The sequence below is a fragment of the Malus domestica genome, chromosome 09 (assembly GCF_042453785.1).
Source record: "Malus domestica chromosome 09, GDT2T_hap1".
Taxonomy (NCBI): Eukaryota; Viridiplantae; Streptophyta; class Magnoliopsida; order Rosales; family Rosaceae; genus Malus; species Malus domestica.
In genome coordinates this window covers 33,058,615-33,080,227 of record NC_091669.1, presented here as the reverse complement: position 1 = coordinate 33,080,227, position 21,613 = coordinate 33,058,615, and the positions used below count along the sequence as shown (strand labels likewise).

Here is a 21,613-nt window from a genome sequence, read left to right as displayed (position 1 = left end):
TATCCTCCCCCCGCGCGAACCCAGATCCCCCCCTTCTCCCCTGCACGAACCAAGATCCCATGCATCGTCTACCATCCTCCACCCCCGTGAACCCCCCAACCCAGAAAGAAAAAATCCACCCCCTGCCCCCGCGAACCCCCCCAAACCCAGAAAGAAAAAACCCCTTCCCTCCCCCGCGACTCAACCCCCCTTCGCACCCACCCTCTTCCCTCCTCTATACACCCCCACTCCTTAAATTCACACCCATTCCTCCCACCTCACGAACCCGGCGATGACGGGATCTGAGTTTTTTTTTCCTGGGTTGCAGGTAGGGGGTCGGGGGAAGAATATGAAAATGGGGGAGAAGACAGGAGGAGGATGAGGGGTGGGGAAGACAAACTGAAGGGCTTTTTTTTTTTCTTTCTTTCTCTCTCTCCTGGGTTGCAGGGAAGAAGATGAAGATGGTGGGGGTTGAGGGGAAAAGAGAGTAGGAAGAGGAGGGATAAAGTTTCAGTTTTTTATTTATTTTTAATTTAGAAGATTTAGGTTTAAAAAAAATTAAAAAATTATTATTTTTGCCACGTGGCACAAATGTGGCAGCCACGTCAACATTTAACGGATTAATGGACGGAAAATCTAACGGATGTATTATTTTGAAATAAAATGGTACTTGAGGTATGAAAGTGAAATGTTTTAAAGATGTTGTATAAGATTGCAATAGACCTCAAACCTGAGGGGCTACTATGTAATTTACCCTAAAAAATTTCAGTCTCAATTCTAAATCACAACGTGTTTCAATGTAATCAGAATTTGCATGGAAATAAACTCATTTCACCAACATGATTGAAAAAGGATACGAGCGAATTGAATAAGGTTTATATTGATGAAACTCTTTTCAAAACGTGAAAATAAGTGAAAATGTAGACAAAGATAAAAAGGTCGTATCAAGTGCACAAGGCTCCCGCTTTACGCAGGGTCTGGGAGAGGTGAATGTCGGCTAGCCTTACCCCCATTTTATGGAGAGGCTGCTCCCAAGTCTCGAACCCGAGACCTACCGCTCATGGGCGAAGGCACTTGCCATCACATCAAGTGCGACCTCTTGGGGTAGACAATTTATGTAGACAAAGATAAAAGAAAATAATTAGCAACATGATAAATGTAAATCATCGCACTTAGTTCACATTTTAAACTTTAAAGCATGACATTTGGAATGTAGACAATGGTCCTTTTGGGGTAGACAATTTTTCCACCCGAGCTCTTTAATACAAAATTACTAATTTACTGTCTATATTGACGGTAGGTTATACAAAATTACTAATTTACTGTCTATATATATTGACTGTACGTTTAGAGATCGGGGTAAAGTCAACTATATAAAGGTTTCCAATTTGTATATAGATTTGAATCTTGTATTTTGATCATAGAGATATGTGAGAAAGTTTCGAAACAACGGAGCAATTATTCGTTTCCCAGGCAAATATTGTGCTCCTTTTGCGATTATGTAGATTTTAATATTTTTCATATTTGTTTCTGATATAATTTTAGGGTTGTTTTATTCGCATCTCACGTACTGTTAAATACACTTTACATATTAAATACATTCCACATATATATTTTTAATTAATATTTATTTTAATACACCTCAAACACATTCTCGAATTACTGTCATTCCCCATACTTTCTACATATACCTTATACTATCCGCACACACCCACATCAGAGAAGAAGGAAAGGAAGGCACAACTATGTTTCTACATATACCTTATAAAATAATATATTTTATAAAATTTATGCGTGGTGTATTCAACAAAAAGCAGGATGCTAATGAAAAAAGTTTTATGTTTTCATCGAAAAACTTATTTAAAATAGTGTATTCAGACCAAAAAATATTTAACAAAGCAGTACAACGATGCCAATTAATCAACGACTCAAAACCCCTCGACTTAGCAGTTTGCCTAGAGGATGATGACGACGGACGGCAACAGAGCTCTCAAATCAAATCGGCAACGTTCATCGACATTTTGTCAATATGGGTACTGTAGTATTGTTCAATGTCTCTTAAGATCTTGATATCATCGCTTTTGACAAAGTTTATCGCTACACTCTGCAAACAATAATCAAATTATAGCACATTATGATTAGAACTGAAAAACATAACAAAACAAGACTAAGAATATGTTTTGGCATACAGAACAAAAACAGACACGAGATCCATCGGCGAAAACATATCACACTTACAAAAAAGTAGAATACATGCATACCTTGCACTCAAAATGACTAGAACGACCGATCCAATGAATGTATAGCTCCCGATTGTTTGGAAGATCATAGTTGATAACCAAGGAAACTTGATGAAGGGAAAACATCACATGATTAGAAAAATCTGTGCAGCAAAAGCATATGTATGTATAACATGTTTGCTAGAGCTTGAAGGCAATATATCTTCACATACACATATAGCATGTGCACCCATAGAATTCATGGGAACTTGTCTATCAAGGTATAAAAGATAAATAGATCAAGAACTTACCTGCTGAACATCAAGGCCCCAAGCCCAAACATCAGTGGTGATCAGGACGTGAGTATTTCCAGCGCGAAACTCTGGGGTAATGGCATCTTTTTCCTTTTGAGGCATGTCTCCATGCATGGAAGATACAGTAAAATTATTACTCCTCATCTTTTTGGTCAGCCAATCAACCTTTCGCTTTGTGTTGCAGAAAATAACAACTTGTGTAATTGTAAGAGTATCATAAAGATCGCATAATGTATCAAATTTCCATTCTTCTCTTTCAACCGAAACGAAAATTTGCTTGATTCCCCCCAAAGTCAACTCGTCACGCTTGACAATGATCCTTACAGGGTTCGTCATAAACTTGCTCGTCATTTCCAGAATTTCTGGAGGAAGTGTAGCGGAAATTAAGCAGACCTGGAGATCAGGTGGAAGACATCTGTAGACATTGTATATATCTGATCCTTGAATGCTTTGCTTAACATTTCATCAGATTCATCGAGAACTAGTAATATTTAATGGCTCGATTGCTTCTCCTCTTGATCATGTCATAAACTCTACCTGGAATTCCACACACCACATGAACTCTGTGCTCAAGCTTTCGAATATCACTCAGTGATCTTTCTTTGACTGTTGTAGCTTTAGCTGTACTTGACTTACCACTCCCAGTTTGAGAATCAGTGAATTCATGTGATACACTCTTGTTCCCTTTTAGCTGAATGCAATGATCAATTTCAGGTAGATTGAGATTAACATGAAATGATAGCTTGTCACAATTTTCTGCATTCCAATTCCAAATACCTTTCTTATCAAATACAACACTCCTTGACAGAAAGATCTTCTTGGTACTCAAATTATAGTTCCTGTATTCTTTCTCCATTTTCCCATATCCAACAAATATGCCTTTCGTAGAGGATTCATCAAGTTTATGTCTTAATTGTCTAGGTATGTGACCATAACAGATGCATCCAAACACCTTCAAGTGCTAAATACCTGGTTTTCTGCCACTGAAAGCTTCAAATGGGGTTTTGTGTTCCACAGCCTTGGTTGGACACCTATTGAGCAAGTGCACAGCTATGTTAATAGCTTTTCCCCAGAATTCATAGGACATGTGCTTGTCATGAAGCATACTCTTAACCATTTCAACAATGGTTCTGTTCTTCTTCTCAGCAACACCATTTTGCTACGGAGAATAAGCTACAGTCAATTGTTTCTCCAACCCCAAGTCTTCACAGAATTAATTAAATTCATGAGAGTTATACTCTCCACCTCTGTCACTTCTTAACTTTAGAATTTTGTGGCCACTCTACAATTCAACCATGGCTTTGAATTTCTTGAACACTTTGAACACTTCTAATTTGTGGTTCATAAGATAAACCTAACATATTTTGGTTGCATCATCAATGAAAGTTAAGAAATATCTGTTTCCTCCAAATGTTGTGACTTGCATTGATCCACAAACATCTGAGTGGATTAATTCCAGAGGCTTGCTTGCTCTCCAAGTCAGCTCTTTACTAAGGACATCTCAGTGGTGCTTTCCTGCAATGCATCATTCACATACACCAGATGACTTCTTGAGTTTTGGTAATCCCAACACCATTTCCTTATTAGATAACAACTGTAAGCTGCTGAAATTCAAATGTCTCAACCTTTTGTGCCATTCCCAAGCATCACCATCACAACTGGCTTTTAGTGCAGAACCATTCATATCCTTCGTAAGTAGTGGAAATCGCCTATTACAAGTCATTTGTATTGTAACAACATGACTCTCCAAACTTGTATCTTTAAAGATTGCAACCTGATCATCTCCAAATAATAAGAAGTAACCATGTTGCATCATTTGCCCCACACTTAAAAGGTTTTCATCCAGTCCTGACACAAGCATTACTTCTTTGATGTGTCTGGTACACTTCTTGGTTTCGATCACCAAAGTTCATTTCCTACTAGCTTGAACAATCTGTCCATTCCCCATTTTGATTCTTGTTGAGATACTTCTGTCCAGATTAATCAATATAGACTCACGTGAAGTCATGTGATTGTTGAATCCACTGCCAATATACTAGACATGTTCACTTTTAACAATTGCAGCTGAATCACAAGCAATGAACATAGAGGTTTCCTCCTCCATTTGTTGTGCCATTTGAACCTGTTAAACTGGTTTACTTCTACAATCTCTAGCAAAATGATTGAATCTGCCACAATTGTGACATTTAGGCCTCTCTTTGAATTTGCATTCACCCGTAGTGTATATTTCCATAAATTTTACATGAATCTCTTGTGTTCTCCTTGTTAAACCAGGGTTTGACAACATTTTGAGACCTATCATTATCCTTAAAATCAACCTTCTTATCTCTTAATTTGAAAGGTTTCTTCCCCTTGTACCCAGTGGTCTGTGATCCACTTTTATTTTGGATACTAAGATTGCTAAATGCCTTATCATTCACTTCCTCATCTTTAGTATGTCTTTTCAATCTCTGCTCAAATCCTTTCAAAGTTGCAACAACTTCATTTGGATTAATCTCATCCAATTTCTTAGTTCCCTCAATAACAGAAACAATATTATCATATGCAGGAGCTAGACTAATTAACATTTTCTCAAGTAGTATCTTATTTGGCAAGGTTTCACCAAACATCTTCATCTTATTCACAAGACCATATAATCTAGCTAGATAATCAGAGAGAGATTCATTATTTCTCACCCCTAGCATATTCAAAATCACGGCGAATACCTTGTAATTTCACAGCCATGTCCTGAGCATCACCCTTGAATTCTTGCTTAAGAACATCCAAGCATCCTTTGCAATCTCTTGGTTGGTGATTCTAGGAAAGATCTCATCACTCACATCTCCTTGTATCAGTCCCAATGCCCTTGCATCTCTGGAGATGAGATCCTGATTAGCAAGAATTTGCTTCTCATCCGTGTGTGAAACCATCTTCAACAAAGCTCCATAGATTGTGAGACTTGAAAATTGTTTTCATCCTAACACACCAGAATTCATAATTGACTCTAATGAATACAGGCACACGAAGATCTATGCTAGATCCGGCCATTTTTAAACTTCTAAGCTCCCCGTTGAGAACCCAGCCAAACACTTATAAATTCACATATTCACTCCCAGATTCAAATCCAGCCTGGCTCTCAGACCATGTTAGTGTTTGAGCTACTTTTGAGCTAAATTTCTCTATCAATTTGTAACAAATTCAACAAGTAATTGAAATGAATTTGCAAAAGGAATGACAGAGATGAACTTTCAAGAAGAAGGAGTACGTTGCTTCCTCGAATCTATGTTGGATTTGCACCAAGAAACTCGGCTACAAAACTAGCTATATAGTCGTTGCCAACATCATCAAAGCATCGTGACTATGATCATGTGCTACTCACATGGTTTCACTTAACATCTAACAAACTGGACGCGTGTAAAGTTATACACCATTAAGATGATATAATCTTAACCGTTTATTACACATATATATAGACTTAGCTAAGAACAACACTTAGACATTTTCGAGCTTTTTTGTCTTCCATATTGCAACAACTTTGAATGCTTGATCTAGCTGCCATGCTTAGGCTCCAACAATAATACGTTGAAACCCACAACAACAATCCACCAGAAAACTTCTTCAAAATATAAGTCGAAGATTACAACAAATCTATCTGCTTATATAGAGAACAGAAAACCCTAACCCTAATATAAGTCCTTAACCAACCATGTTTCGGAAATCCTAACCCTATAAATCTAGGAAACCCAAACCATATTAGAATTTTATTCTCTCTTGGTGCGATGGCAAGTGCCTTCGCCCATAAGCGGTAGGTCTCGGGTTCGAGACTTGGGAGCAGCCTCTCCATAAATGAGGGTAAGGCTAGCCGACATTCACCTCTCCCAGACCCTGCGTAAAGCGGGAGCCTTGTGCACTGGGTACGACCTTTTTCTGTGAAGGGTCTTGAGAAAGTATGATACGTTGAAATATTATATATTTCATAATCCTAATGCTGCTCTAATATGTTAATTAATCAGGATTGCCCACGGAAAGGTCGGGACAATGTGTTAGACAATTATCATAGTATGCTAACCTGGTTTTGTGAAGATCGATCCATTGTCTAGGTGACAGATATGGTTTCTATCACAATTGTCACCATGATTTGTGGAAAATGTAAATTTGGCCATTTTTGTTTCAAATCGATCAATGTCTTTATGAATATAAAAAATAAATGAAAATAGCTTTTAATCTAGACCCTGATTAATTGTTGTGGAATGCGAAAAAAAATCGACCATGTACACTGTTAAAAATAACTCACGTTAAGCTAGCAAGATAGTCCAGGTAATTATAATATTGACCTATGTTTTACTTACAGTTTACAAAAACTGCGATTTTGAGTGTAAAAATATGACTCATTGTATTGAATTGATTTACAACAGTATGATTACAAATAAGAAAGACTCTAAAGATCAAAACTAGAATTACCTTGTTCTACAAGTTAAGTTTATACTATCTAGAACAAGGTAAGGAAATACTATCTAGAAGCATTCGGAGCAAGTCACTTGATAAAGTCTCTCTAATTAACTTTTTCTTATGTCCGCAAGAAGCACACAAGAATCTTTAACCTTATGATTCATTTTTGGAAACTTTCATGAAAAGGGTTTGGACTAAGTTTATTTTAATAAAAAAAAAAACTATGCTATAACTTTATTTAATGAATAAGACTTAAATTTTAATGAAAAACTCTTAAATTTTAATAAAGATAACAAAAAAAACTTAAATTTTAATGAAAAAGACATAATTTTAATATTAAAAAATATTTATAAAAAAATCTGATGTGCGGATCCACGCATTCTCACACAAACTGTTTATGAAACTTAATGGTATTACACTGTTTATGAAACTTACGACATTGTTTATGAAACTTACTACACTGTTCATGAAACTTACTATATTGTTTATGAAACTTAACGGTACTACACTATTTATAAAAGTTAACAGTGTTACACTGTTTATGAAACTTAACAGTAGTACATTATTTATGAAACTTAAAAATACTTTGGCCCGCAGCCATAGGAAAGGTCCGCGGTTCTTCGGCCCGCGCCAGTAAGGTGAGAGGCTAGACAGGCAAAGTGGTCAAGCAGGATAAGAAGAAGCAGCCCCAGGGCCGCGCCCACAAACGCTTGCAATACAACCATAGATCCGTCACCCCGGTAATTGGCATCGGAAAGAAGAGGGGACCCAACTCGTCTGAGAAGTAGGGCAAAGATTCAAGCTTTGAAAGGATGAGAAGTTCTTCCGAGATTAAGAAAAATTAAAGGCTTTATTTTTGTTTAATCGTCACTCTTTGTTCTTAAGACCTTAACACTGGTTTGTTAGTTCATAGAAAGATATTTGGAAGTGTTGGATTAGGTTGGGATTTTTTTTATCTAATTTGAATTAGCAGCAATGCGATTTTGTTTTTGGTTTCTAAGAACATTAACGCAATTTTGTTTCTGGCTGCTGGTTTGTCAAAAAAATATGAAGCGGCAGAAGATTGAGGTGGTGCACGCGTTTATAGTTAGAATGTTATTTGTTTTTGTTTTTTTTTGTTTTTCTATTATTATCATTAAAGAAAGTTATTACGTGGTTTTTGGATAAAATTCAAAGTTTTGAAGCTATTTTCATTAATTTTTTATTTATTTTTTATTATAGACAAATCCCTTGATAAGGTTAAATCTAAGACCAAGATCATTTGATTCATTGCACACCAATTGTATCAAAATTTTTTTTTCAAACAATGTGTGCAATAAACCATGTCAACAAGACACAAGAAACTCGGAAAACCCAACACGTAAAAAATAGGGAACATCCTAGTCCAAGTAAAGAACCGAGTAGAACTAGATAGGCTAAAAAAAACACGAACTAGTACAATTTTAATTATAAACAAAATGACGTTTTTCGGTTATTTCATTGTTTTATTTGCGAAACAGACTGTTTTAGTGCAATTGGGGGCAAAATTGTTGGAGATGTTTTTAAGATAAAAAGAATCCAAAAAAATCTGTTCATACTCTCGTGTGGGATGATGTCCAACTGCCCAAGCAAAAATTTTAAACCTAAATGACTAAAATACCCATGTCACATAACCACCTCACACAAGCCTCAAGGGGAAGAGGTCGCTGGTAAAACTTGTAATTATCTCTCATAGAAGGAGTATTATTATAAATTGCTCAAACTCCAATTCGAGCGGGAAAATTGTATTCAGGAGAACTCAAGACAAACGCACCTTTAACAAACTTCTTCAGGTCGTCAGTGATTTTTCAAGAAACCATAGGCTTGGAGGAGAGAGAGAGAGAGAGAGAGAGAGCTAAAGATTAAAGCTTGAAGCTTGAAAGTGAAAACCATATCAAATTCAATCCCAATCCTTGAAGCCTGCAGGAAGAGGGAGCGAAGGCCAACGATTTTCGGATTGCATGTGTTGTGATATCCCGATTGCTTTATCAGTCCGAACGGTCAGTTTCTGCTAATTTATTTCGTATAATTTGATTGTTTCTTTGATTTCTGAATTGAGTTTCTGCAAATTTCTATTTAGGGTTGCTGATATTTCTTCAATCCCTTATTTCTTTCAAGTGGGTTTCTGCTAAAGAACTCGAATTTCTCCATAGCAGTGTTTTTTTTTTCTTTACTTTCTGAATTGGGTTTTTTTTTTTTATTCAAATGAGGTTCTGATATAAGACTCGAATTTGTGTAATTTAATGTGATTGTTTCTTTGATTTCTCAACTGGGTTTATGGAATTTTTTTTGTTAGAACTAGTAATTGGACATTTTTGTTCCAAGAACTGCGTATCTTTAGCTTTGTTCGTCCTTTTTTCGAGTGGGATTTATGCTTGTTTTCGTGCTGGATTTGGTTGAAAAATTGGATGTTGGTTGATGCATGTAGTTATTGGATTCTGCCGAATCCAGAACCTGGAAAATTTCTAACCCTTTCCTTCTTGGAAAGGAGCCTAAGTTTGAAAATTGGTTTCCCACACTAGAAATAATTTGAAATTCTGCATTTCCATCCATGTTAATTAATTACATTTCTCTTTCCTAGAAACTACTGCCATGTCTCTTGATTTCTTTATCAAAGTAGAGTAATGTTTCGGTTAAAGTAAACATACTAGTAAGTAGTAACTAAACAAACAACTTGCTACTTGGCTGACTTTTCTTAAACAAGAAGTCATGAAGACAACAATGTAGCTTTGTTCCTCGGTTTTTTTTATTGGGGATTTCTGCTAATTTGATGTTGATTTGGGAATTGAATCTTGGCTGGATGTAGAAGTTGGATTCTGCAGAATGCAGAATCTGGATATTTTGTAACTCCCTTCTTGGAAAGGGACCAAAGTTAGAAAATTTGTTTCCGTATATGCCCTAGAAGCAATTCCTAATTCTGTCCTTCCTCCATGTTAATTGAGTTGCAATTTTCCTAGTAACCTATGCCGTGACTTATGGATTTCTAATACAAGTAGAGGTTTGTTACAGTTAATATAAGTCAAACTGAATGTACTAGTATGTAAACCAACAACTTTCCAATTATCTTTAACTGTTAACTGATGTTTGTGTTGCATTAGTAGTAGTTAAAATTCAGTCTCACCATAGATTTTACTTAATTTCCGATGTTTTGGATGCTAGTTCCCTTTATCTTCTCTCTAAGTCCGCTCTAAATTTTCAAATTAACTCCTAGGAAACTGACATGTAACACTACTTCAGTTCAGCATGTAAGTATTGATAGCAGGTGCCTTTGTGAAAGCTAGTTACTCGTATCTTCTCTCTAAATTTTCAAATTCTATACATTCTTGAAATTATCAAGTAGGTGTGTGATTGGTAGTTCTTCATCTGATAAATCATTCAATGAGTATAACCTCTGAACTTTTCTGTTAGTCATTAATCACAATGCCTCTGGTTCTACTTGTTTTAGGTGCTATGGATCTCGATTTGGAATTTTTTACCCTTTTGGCAGACCTCAAATCACGGAGGGACAAGCTCATTTTGATGGCAGGTCTTAATGGTTCTGGCAAAACCACCATCTTGAACAAGATTCACTCTGAAGGAGTCTCTACTGAGATAGTCACACCTGGTGAGCCCGTAGCCCCCTATCCTCTTTATGCCTACTTCTGATTTCTTATGCATTTTGTGCCTATTGTTTACTGTTGCAGGATTTAGTGTTGAGACGGTGAAACATGCGTATATTAACCTTGCGGCCTTTGATGTTGGGAGTGAAAACAGGGTAACTCCTCTCTCTTATCTTGTACTATTTTTGAATGATTTCTTACAAGGCCGTGAAGTGGGTAAACATATGGTTTTTGTAATGTGTATCATGATTTTTTAATTTCAGAAGATCTACTTTTTCATAGGCAGTGACTGTTTTAGATATTCCCAATACAGATACCTCCACTGTACATGCAGCATTTCCAGAACAAGAAAGGTGTTATTTTTGTGGTAGATAGCAACGACCAGAACCGAGTGTTGGAGGCAAGGGATGAGTTACACAGGATGTTGCAGGAGGTAGTTTCATGATTTCCATGAATAGTTGTTTGGAAATATAAAATATTTGAGTTATGTTTTTTTATAACGATGAATTGAATTTGGCTGCAGGATGAACTCAAGAACGTTGTTGTGCTTGTACTAGCCAACAAGCAAGATCTTTGTAATGCAATGACTGCAGAAGAGTTGAGCAAAGAGCTGGATATTAAGTCTCTCAGAATTAATCAGTGGTAAACTATTTTATCATTCAACGGAGATATGTGGAATTTATTTTAATCTCATGTAAAAATTCCGATTTGCAGATAATAAAGTATGTCATAAACTATAACTGCTGTCAATGTAATTTTCAGGCATATTTCTAGTACTTGTGCAATCAGTGGGGATGGCTTGCTTGAGGCTTTGCGTAAATTTTTTTGGGCCATTGATTCCATGGTAATTGCCTAGAATTTGCTTACGATAAGAAAACTAATTAACTCTTGTTATTAGTATGTGGATTGGTTTATTATGTTGCAACATTTCTGTGTCCTTAAAAACAGGCATAATTCATGAACATTGAACAGATTGCATTTCGTGTTTTCTTACCTATATTATTCCTCTTCATTGGCAGGTCCCTCATGTGCATGTGTTAATTTGTGTTGATAAAGATAAGGATATAAACTCCGCCTATGTCTTACATGGTCGGTCCCAAGCCCGGATAAAGGAGGAGGGGGAGGGCGTCAGGTAGTCGACAGCCGGCACTCCATGATCACGTCGAATCCTTATGAAAATGAATCCAGAACAAAATCGCGCTAAAGCTAGGGCGTCACCCGTAAGTGGCGCGCTGTGTGGCCCGAGCACAGTGATAAGTGAGCAAGGGTCGCTGTATCTCCATCGGCACCCGGATGCAGTGTTAAATGAGCAAGGGGGCTATAGAAACTTCTTTTCGAACGACTCCACTCAAAGTTGTTTGGGAGCATATGCTCCTATCAACTTTACCCGGGACACACAAAAGAAGTACTTTGATCCTATTAGACGGGGGAGGGTGAAGAAGCTAGGACAGAAGGGTAGAGTTCAAGAGAGCAAAATGCGTTTAGGAATGTGGAATATAGGAACCTTAACGGGAAAATCTATGGAAGTAGTGGAAGTTATGGTGAGGAGAAGGATAAATATTATGTGCCTACAAGAAACTAAGTGGGTTGGTAGTAAGGCAAAGGATCTAGAAAACTCAGGGTTTAAACTTTGGTATTCGGGCACAAATAGAACGAGAAACGGTGTTGGCATCATCGTGGACAAGACCTTGGTACAAGATGTTGTAGATGTCAAGAGGGTAGGAGATAGAATCATGGCAATCAAGATTGTAATAGGACAAGAACTTATCAATGTGATTAGTGCGTACGCACCTCAAGTAGGGTTGGATACGAGTTCGAAGGAGAAATTTTGGGAAGATCTTGGAGACTTGGTGCAAGGAATTGCTCAGACGGAGAAGTTATTTATAGGAGGAGATTTAAATGGACACGTGGGCAGGGAGACAGGCAACTATGGAGGTTTTCATGGTGGCCATGGTTTTGGGGAGAGAAACGAGGATGGGGAAGCTATCTTGGATTTTGCAATGACATATGATCTCTTCTTAGCCAACACCTTCTTTAAGAAGAGAGAAGAACATGTGATCACCTACAAGAGTGGGTCGTCAAAAACACAAATAGATTTTCTTCTAATGAGGAAAGGGGATCGTATAACTTGTAAGGATTGCAAAGTTATACCAGGAGAGAGCGTGGCTAATCAACATCGCTTGTTGGTGATGGATGTACATATCAAAAGAGTAAGACAAAAGAACAAGACTTGGAAGTGCCCAAGGACTAGATGGTGGAATCTAAAAGAAGAAAAACAAGTCATTTTCAAAGAGAAGGTAATCACCCAATGTGTGTGGGATAGAGAGGGGGAAGCTAGCCAAATGTGGGATTCCATGGCTAGTTGTATCTGAAAAGTAGCAAAAGAGGTATTAGGAGAGTCCAAGGGCTTTGCCCCACACCAAAAGGAATCTTGGTGGTGGAATGAGGAGGTACAAACAAAGGTGAAGGCTAAGAAGGAATGTTGTAAAGCCTTATACAAGGAGAGGACCGATGAAAATGGTGAAAGGTATAGAAAAGCGAAGCAAGAGGCGAAGAAAGCTGTCAGAGAAGCTAAGTTAGCGGCTTACGACGATATGTATAAACGACTAGATACCAAAGAAGGAGAGTTGGATATCTATAAACTATCTAGAGCAAGGGAAAAGAAGACAAGGGACCTAAACCAAGTGAGGTGCATCAAGGATGAGGATGGAAATGTTCTTGCTACAGAGAACGCGGTTAAAGACAGATGGAGAGGTTATTTTCATAATCTTTTCAATGAAGGACATGAAATGAGTGCTTCTTTAGGGGAGTTGAGTAACTCAGAAGAGTGTAGAAACTACTCTTTTTATCGTCGAATCCGGAAGGAAGAAGTGGTTGTAGCTTTGAAGAAGATGAAGCATAAAAAAGCAATAGGCCCAGACAATATACCAATCGAAGTGTGGAAACTTTTGGGAGAGACAGGTATAACATGGCTCACTGACCTTTTCAATAGGATTTTGAAAACGAAGAAGATGCCAAATGAGTGGCGAACGAGCACTTTGGTGCCTATCTACAAGAATAAGGGCGACGTACAAAATTGCATGAACTATAGGGGTATTAAGCTAATGAGTCATACAATGAAGCTCTGGGAGAGAGTCATTGAGCATAGATTGAGGCAAGAGACACGGGTTTCGGACAACCAATTCGGGTTCATGCCAGGGCGCTCAACCATGGAGGCAATCTATCTCTTACGAAGATTGATGGAAAGATATAGAGATGGGAAAAAGGATTTACACATGGTCTTTATAGATTTGGAAAAAGCGTATGATAGGGTCCCAAGAGACATTCTTTGGAGGATTTTAGAGAAGAAATGAGTACGAGTAGCATATATCCAAGCTATAAAGGATATGTATGAAGGAGCAAAGACTGCCGTAAGAACTCATGAAGGACAAACCGAAAGCTTTCCCATAACTGTAGGATTACATCAAGGCTCATCCTTAAGTCCTTACCTTTTTGCGTTGGTAATGGATGAGTTAACAGGACATATTCAAGATGATATTCCTTGGTGTATGCTTTTCGCAGACGATATAATGTTGATAGATGAAACTCAGGAAGGGGTAAATGCAAAGCTTAACTTTTGGAGAGAAGTGTTGGAATCTAAAGGTCTTCGCCTAAGCCGATCAAAGACAGAATATATGGAGTGCAAGTTCAGTGCAAATGGAGGCCAAAACGAGTTAGGGGTGAGGATCGGAGATCAAGAAATACCAAAGAGCGACCGTTTTCGTTACCTAGGATCTATCTTGCAAAAGAACGGAGAATTAGATGGAGATCTCAACCACAGAATACAAGCTGGATGGATGAAGTGGAAGAGTGCATCCGGCGTGTTGTGTGACCGCCGTATGCCACTGAAGCTCAAGGGAAAATTTTATAGGACGGCAATAAGGCCGGCGATGCTGTATGGCACAGAATGTTGGGCGGTGAAACATCAACACGTACACAAAATGGGTGTAGCGGAGATGAGGATGCTTCGTTGGATGTGTGGGCACACGAGAAAGGATAAGATTAGGAATGAGGATATCCGAGGTAAAGTAGGAGTAGCCGAAATTGAAGGAAAGATGAGAGAAAATCGGTTACGGTGGTTTGGACATGTGCAAAGAAGGCCTACTGATGCTCCGATTAGAAGATGCGACTATGGGACAGAGGTTCAGGGCCGAAGGGGTAGAGGAAGGCCTAGGAAAACTTTGGAAGAGACTCTAAGAAAAGACTTAGAGTACTTGGATCTAACGAAGGACATGACTCAGGATCGAGCACAATGGCGTTCTAAGATTCATATAGCCGATCCCACTCAGTGACTTGGATTTTTCAAGTCTCCAACCGAGAAGTTTTCCTCACTCGGGAAATTAAGGGAACACTACCCCAACCTACATGCTCCACTCAGAAAGCTTCAACATACAAGCTTCAACAAAAGAAAATTCAAAGAACTTAGCGAAGAAGGCTTTGGTGTATTTAACACAATACGTTGAAATGAAGGAAAGCTTATTTATTGATATCCCCGATAAGCTACAAATATGTACATATACATGAGTCAAAATAAACACACAAGAGGGAGCCTTCACAAAGGTTGCTTAGGAGAAGTCTCAGCAGTCGGTAGAGCCCCAGAAAGAGAAGGCACCGGAGGGGGATCATTTGGAGCCTCAGTATTGGACAGAACCCTAGAAGGAGGAGGCATCAGAGGTTGATCATTCGGAGCTTCATTACGCGGTACAGCCCCAGAAGACGAAGGCAATAAATGCCTTTGGAACAAACCCACAAATCTCTGATGATCAAGTAAAACCTGACCATCAGTTTCCTTCATCTGGTCAAGCTTCCTCTTCATGTTTGTAGCATAGTCATGTGCGAGCCGGTACAACTGTTTATTCTCATGCTTGAGCCCTCTAATCTCCTGTTTGAGACTCATCACTTCAGCCGCCAATGATTCAACTTGGCGGGTTCGAGCAAATAGGCGTTGGGCCATATTAGACACAGAACCTGCACACTGAACACTAAGAGCCAGCGAATCCTTAACAGCTAACTCATCAGACCGTTTGGAAAGTAGTCTGTTATCTTTGGGAGTGAGAAGGTTCCTGGCCACCACCGCAGTGGTCATATCATTCTTCATCACGGAATCCCCAACGGTAAGAGGACCAGTAGGGGAGACGAAGGATGGGCGCCATATGTTGTCTGGAGAAGGCGGGGCTGCCTCTTCAACAAGGTTCAAGTCAAAACGACGGTCGGAGGGGCCAGACATTTTCAAAGGTGTTGAAGAGAGAAGAGGTCGGACAAATCAAGATCTTAGAAGTGCAAGAATGAAGCTTCTATTGGTGGAGATTCAAGTGTGCTTTGGTACTTAATGCTAGCCCCTATAAAAATCTGCACTCGACGGAGCTTCAGAAATCGTAGAGGCGCCTGCTCAGAAATCGAAGAGGCGTTTGGTTTCTCAAAAGCTGGGCTGCTTAGAGATCACGAGGGTTGATCTCAGAAATCAAAGAGGCGTTTGCTTTCTCAAAAGTTGGGCTGCTCAAAGACCACGAAGGCCGATCTCAGAAATCGAAGAGGCGCTCGCTTTCTCAAAAGCTGGGCTCCCCAGAGACCACGAGGGCCGATCTCAGAAATCGAAGAGGCACCTACTTTTCCAGCCTTGTCAGCACCTGTCACACGCACACTCAGCTTTGCGGAAATTATGGGCATTCTGTCGAAGACTTCTGGGGAAGTAGAAAACACATGAATCTTACTGTTCAATCACCCACTTCCCACACGCAACAATAGCTCATGGGTACCACAGATAACTTTGCCAAAGTTCTCTGCCAAAGTTGAGCACGTGAAGCTTGCAGCTCCCACTACATCGCTCTGACCAAGAAGGGTAAAAGAATAGCAAAGAAACAGCACTAACAAAGTTTAGACCCATAAATTTTGAAGGTCTAGCTACCATATTATTACCCACAAGGGTAAAGGAATAGTACCACTGCTGGATAATTGGAAAGTCCCTGTGTGTCAACCTCTGTGCTTCGTGGCAAGGTAGACTAGCAAACATGCCCAACCTTTACTCACATTCGAGAAAACACTCCCAATAAGATTGCTTGCTCCAAAATCGAAGAGGCACCGTCCTCCGAATCTCGAGAGCCAGACTCCCAACATGACTACTTTCTTAAAAATCGAAGAGAGGGTAAAGGAACAGTACCATTGCTGGATAATTGGAAAGTCCCTGTGTGTCAACCTCTGTGCTTCGTGGCAAGGTAGACTAGCAAACATGCCCAACCTTTACTCACATTCGAGAAAACACTCCCAACAAGATTGCTTGCTCCACAATCGAAGAGGCACCGCCCTCCGAATCTCGAGAGCCAGACTCCCAACATGATTACTTTCTCAAAAATCGAAGAGACACTGCTCCCCGAATCTTCGAGAGCCAGACCCCCAGCATGATTGCTTTCTCAAAAATCGATGAGGCATCGTTCTCCGAATCAATCGAAGAGGCGCTCGCTTTCTCAAAAGCTGGGCTGCTCAGAGACCACGAGGGCCGATCTCAGAAATCGAAGAGGCACCTACTATTCTAGCCTTGTCAGCACCTGTCACACGCACACTCAGCTTTGCAGAAATTATGGGCATTCTGTCGAAGACTTCTGGTGAAGTAGAAAGCACATGAATCTTACTGTTCAATCACCCACTTCCCACACGCAACAATAGCTCATGGGTACCACATATAACTTTGCCAAAGTTCTCTGCCAAAGTGGAGCACGTGAAGCTTGCAGCTCCCACTACATCGCTCTGACCAAGAAAGGTAAAAGAATAGCAAAAAAAACAGCACTAACAAAGTTTAGACACATAAATTTTGAAGGTCTAGCTACCATATTATTACCCACAAGGGTAAAGGAACAGTACCATTGCTGGATAATTGGAAAGTTCCTGTGTGTCAACCTCTGTGCTTCGTGGCAAGGTAGACTAGCAAACATGCCCAACCTTTACTCACATTCGAGAAAACACTCCCAACAAGATTGCTTGCTCCAAAATCGAAGAGGCACCGTCCTCCGAATCTCGAGAGCCAGACTCCCAACATGACTACTTTCTCAAAAGCAAAGAGAGGGTAAAGGAACAGTACCATTGCTAGATAATTGGAAAGTCCCTGTGTGTCAACCTTTGTGCTTCGGGGCAAGGTAGATTAGCAAACATGCCCAACCTTTACTCACATTCGAGACAACACTCCCAACAGGATTGCTTGCTCCAAAATCGAAGAGGCACCGCCCTCCGAATCTCGAGAGCCAGACTCCCAACATGATTACTTCCTCAAAAATCGAAGAGACACTGCTCTCCGAATCTCGAGAGCCAGACCCCCAGCATGATTGCTTTCTCAAAAATCGAAGAGGCATCGTTCTCCAAATCTCGAGAGCCAGATACCACAGACCACTTTTTCAAAGTGCTCTGACAGAGTTAAAACATATGAAACTGGCAGCTCCCACTACCGTGCTATGACCAAGCAGGGTAAATGAATAGCATTACTACTTGTTGTTAGGGAGACTCCTATATATGTCGACCTCCATCCCCAACGGACAGGCAGACCTACAAAAATGCTCAACCCTTCATCATATCTGAGAGGGCACTCCCAACGAAGCCTTTCGAAATATTCAGCTTTCTTTCCCCCCGATAATACCTCTGCAAACAAGCTATACTAGAGCAAGAATATCTCATATCATCAGGGTTAAAAGCAAGAGTATCCCATATCATGCTTTTTCCCTGTCTTTTCCTTTGGCCTTGTTTTTACCTACAAGACAAGGAGAAATAGAGCAATCAGTCAGCACTTGGAATCAAGCTTCCAGCCAGGAACTGACTGCCTGGAACCCCTTACCTGATTACTTACCTGGCATTGCTCTCGAGTACTCATTTTCAACATCTTATGTTTCCAGGGAAGATTCCGCATCTGCTTGAGGAACAGATAGGGCAAGTGCGAAGGATACAAGGAAGCATGTGTAGACAAGCGTAACAGCACACGTGCCGATACATCCATTACTCTGTCAAAAGCAAAAGTATCCCATATCAGCAGGGTGGAACGTACTCTAGATTTAATGGACTTGTTTTGACCCTCAAATTCTTCAGTCGGCCTTATACTCTGGAGGAAACCAGAAAACCCTCCAGCTCAGTTCAAGAATAAGCCTGTGGAAAGTTACTTCTTCAAAAGCAAAAGTATCTCATATCATCTCTTCTCATTTTTCTTCTCTTTATCCTTCATGCTGCTGCAAGATGGGGAGAAGGTGAACAATCAGTCGGAGCTCTGATTGCTTACCTTGTCTGTCACCTTTTTCAGCAGACCCCCTAGCTCGGCGACTTGGGGGACTCCTACTACATGGTTTGTATCGCGCTTGACCAAGTTTGAAACTACAAGTAAGCTTCAAGTGAAATTGATACATTACCTTATGCATCTCCACTAGTTAAAGATACCACCCCTGGATGGAGGAAGAGTACTTCCAGAGAAGATGCCACATCTACCTATGAGACAGATAAGGCAAGTCAAGACGACACCACACTCCGATACTTAGAAGTTTCATGATTACGAGATCATTCTCCCACAATATTTCCTAATGTCATTTGTACTAAATCATTCACTTGTACTCACTAAAGGAGAGCTTGAACCTATGTACTTGTGTAAACCCTTCACAATTAATGAGAACTCTTCTATTCCGTGGACGTAGTCAATCTGGGTGAACCACGTACATCTTGTGTTTGCTTTCCTATCTCTATCCATTTATATACTTATCCACACTAATGACCGGAGCAATCTAGCGAAGATCACAAAAAGCGACCGTTTTCACTACCTAGGATCTATCTTGCAAGAGAACGGAGAATTAGATGGAGATCTCAACCATAGAATACGAGCTGGATGGATGAAGTGTAAGAGTGCATCCGGCGTGTTGTGTGACCGTCGTAGGCCACTGAAGCTCAAGGGAAAATTTTATAGGACGACAATAAGGCCAGCGATGTTGTATGGCACAGAATGTTGGGCGGTGAAGCATCAACACGTACACAAAATGGGTGTAGCGGAGATGAGGATGCTTTGTGGGATGTGTGGGCACACGAGAAAGGATAAGATTGGGAATGAGGATATCCGAGGTAAAGTAGGAGTAGCCGAAATTGTAGGAAAGATGAGAGAAAATCGGCTCCGGTGATTTGGACATGTGCAAAGAAGGCCGACTGACGCTCCGGTTCGAAGATGTGACTACGGGACAGAGGTTCAGGGCCGAAGGGGTAGAGGAAGACCTAGGAAAACTTTGGAAGAGACTCTAAGAAAAGACTTAGAGTACTTGGATCTAACGGATGACATGACACAAAACCGAGCGCAATGGCGTTCTAGGATTCATATAGCCGACCCCACTTAGTGGGAAAAGGCTTTGTTGTTGTTGTTGTTGTAAAGATAAGGATATAAGCTGCAGTGGTGAAGAAATAGGTAAAGACGAAGATGAACATAAAGACTTTCAGTCTACCATCCAGGAGGTCTTTACTCAAAATGATTGGGTGCCGACTCCATCCGCGGTTAATCCTGAATTTCACTTCACTTGTGTGAGTCGACTGGATTATATCATAGACTGTGTTCAGGAGGCTTGTAGCTGCGGTCTGCCGGTTGACTTGATGGTATTGGACGATGAATATATCATGGAAATGGGGCAAGATGCGTTCAAGGTACCTGATAATTCCTCTTACCTCTCAATGTAACCGAAATTTCATTGTTGATGTTTATTTTGCTTAAATATTTGACAGGCAATGAAAGATGAATGGCATAGAGCTGAGTTTGACGGACATGTTATAGGCGTGACTTCTAGAAATGAGAATATAGACCATCGGTGGATTGATCCAATGCCCGGAGTGCTACTTAATTTACACTTCAGTGTGTTCAGCAATAAGGAGAGGGTTTCTGTCATATTCGGACATATTTTTGGCAACAGATACTTAAGTCGAGCCTCAAGGTTCAGCAGGCAAGCTGCCTTCCATTGTTAGTCTGTTTTGCTGATTGCTTATTGTTAGCTTATGTTTGCAAGTTCTGACAATAATGTGCTCTTTTGATTATTTGTAGGATCATGTAGCGATGAATGATATAAGAGGCATTGAACTGTACTGTAAACTTGATCATATATTTCTTTGCACAAAACATTTTGTACAAAGTTTTATGCCATGGACTCTACCTGGAGTTCCACACACCACATGAAACTCCGTGCTCAAGCTTTCGAATATCCTCAGCCACGCTTTTGCCTCCGATGCAAGCATGCGCTTGTATGTTCATGTGATTTCCAATTGCTAATATCACCTTCTCCGTCTGTGCCGCCAGTTCCCTAGTGGGACACAATATCAAAGCCTGAACCTCTCGGCAGGAGGTGTCGACGAGTTGGCAAGCTGTGAGGGCAATCATGGAGGTTTTGCCGGTACCTGACTGGGACTGGGCTATGACATCATAACCCTCGATAATATCTAGTTCTAGCTCTTGTTGACCACCTATCTTCTTCCCGTCTCCTCATCACCATCATTCGTTTCCTGAATGTAACTATAATATCCAGTTCTAACTTTTTGCTAAAACTGAGATTCGTTTCTTGCATGTAGTTGTAATCACTCGTAATGACAAGCGTTATAACTTTCAGGAATAGATCAACTCCAAAATACAAGATTGGCCAATTCGGGAATATAACCTTTTAGTTTCCTCCAATATTTTATATTGCTAATTATCCTTTTGGAATTAGACAATTTCTCCATAACACCTCAAAATACAAAATTACAAAATTACACTCAATACTGATTTTTCATTTTTTTCGATTGTCCAAGTCAATTTTACGTTATGTATAAGTATTGAAATGAGTCAAATGAAACAAAATATTCATTTATAAGGATGTAGTAAAATAACTGTGAGCGAGTGTTAGGTACCCCTACTTCATGCCAAAAGTGTTTGAGTGCATATTGAATGATCTTGCATTCTTTTGGTTTAACACTGGTTAGCAACCTACTAGAATAAAAATGAGAAAAATATGACATCCTTATTTAAAAAATTTCAGTCTCAATTCTAAATCAC

The 21,613-nt window shown here is 39.7% G+C and overlaps 1 protein-coding gene and 2 pseudogenes across 1 annotated transcript; 2 read left to right on the top strand and 1 right to left on the bottom strand.

Moving 5' to 3' along the window:
- Nucleotides 1-1,969: 1,969 nt before the first annotated feature.
- On the bottom strand, nucleotides 1,970-21,300 carry LOC139187912 (eukaryotic initiation factor 4A-3-like; annotated as a pseudogene).
- On the top strand, nucleotides 7,338-7,878 carry LOC139188063 (small ribosomal subunit protein eS30z/eS30y/eS30x-like; annotated as a pseudogene).
- Nucleotides 8,750-11,693, top strand: LOC103421900 (ADP-ribosylation factor-like). The gene is made up of 7 exons (XM_070805086.1): nucleotides 8,750-8,958; nucleotides 10,404-10,562; nucleotides 10,642-10,712; nucleotides 10,871-10,990; nucleotides 11,081-11,199; nucleotides 11,320-11,401; nucleotides 11,577-11,693. Exons 2-7 carry the CDS (start codon nucleotides 10,409-10,411, stop codon nucleotides 11,691-11,693), a joined length of 663 nt encoding a protein of 220 aa, XP_070661187.1. The 5' UTR covers nucleotides 8,750-8,958; nucleotides 10,404-10,408.
- Nucleotides 21,301-21,613: the final 313 nt, after the last annotated feature.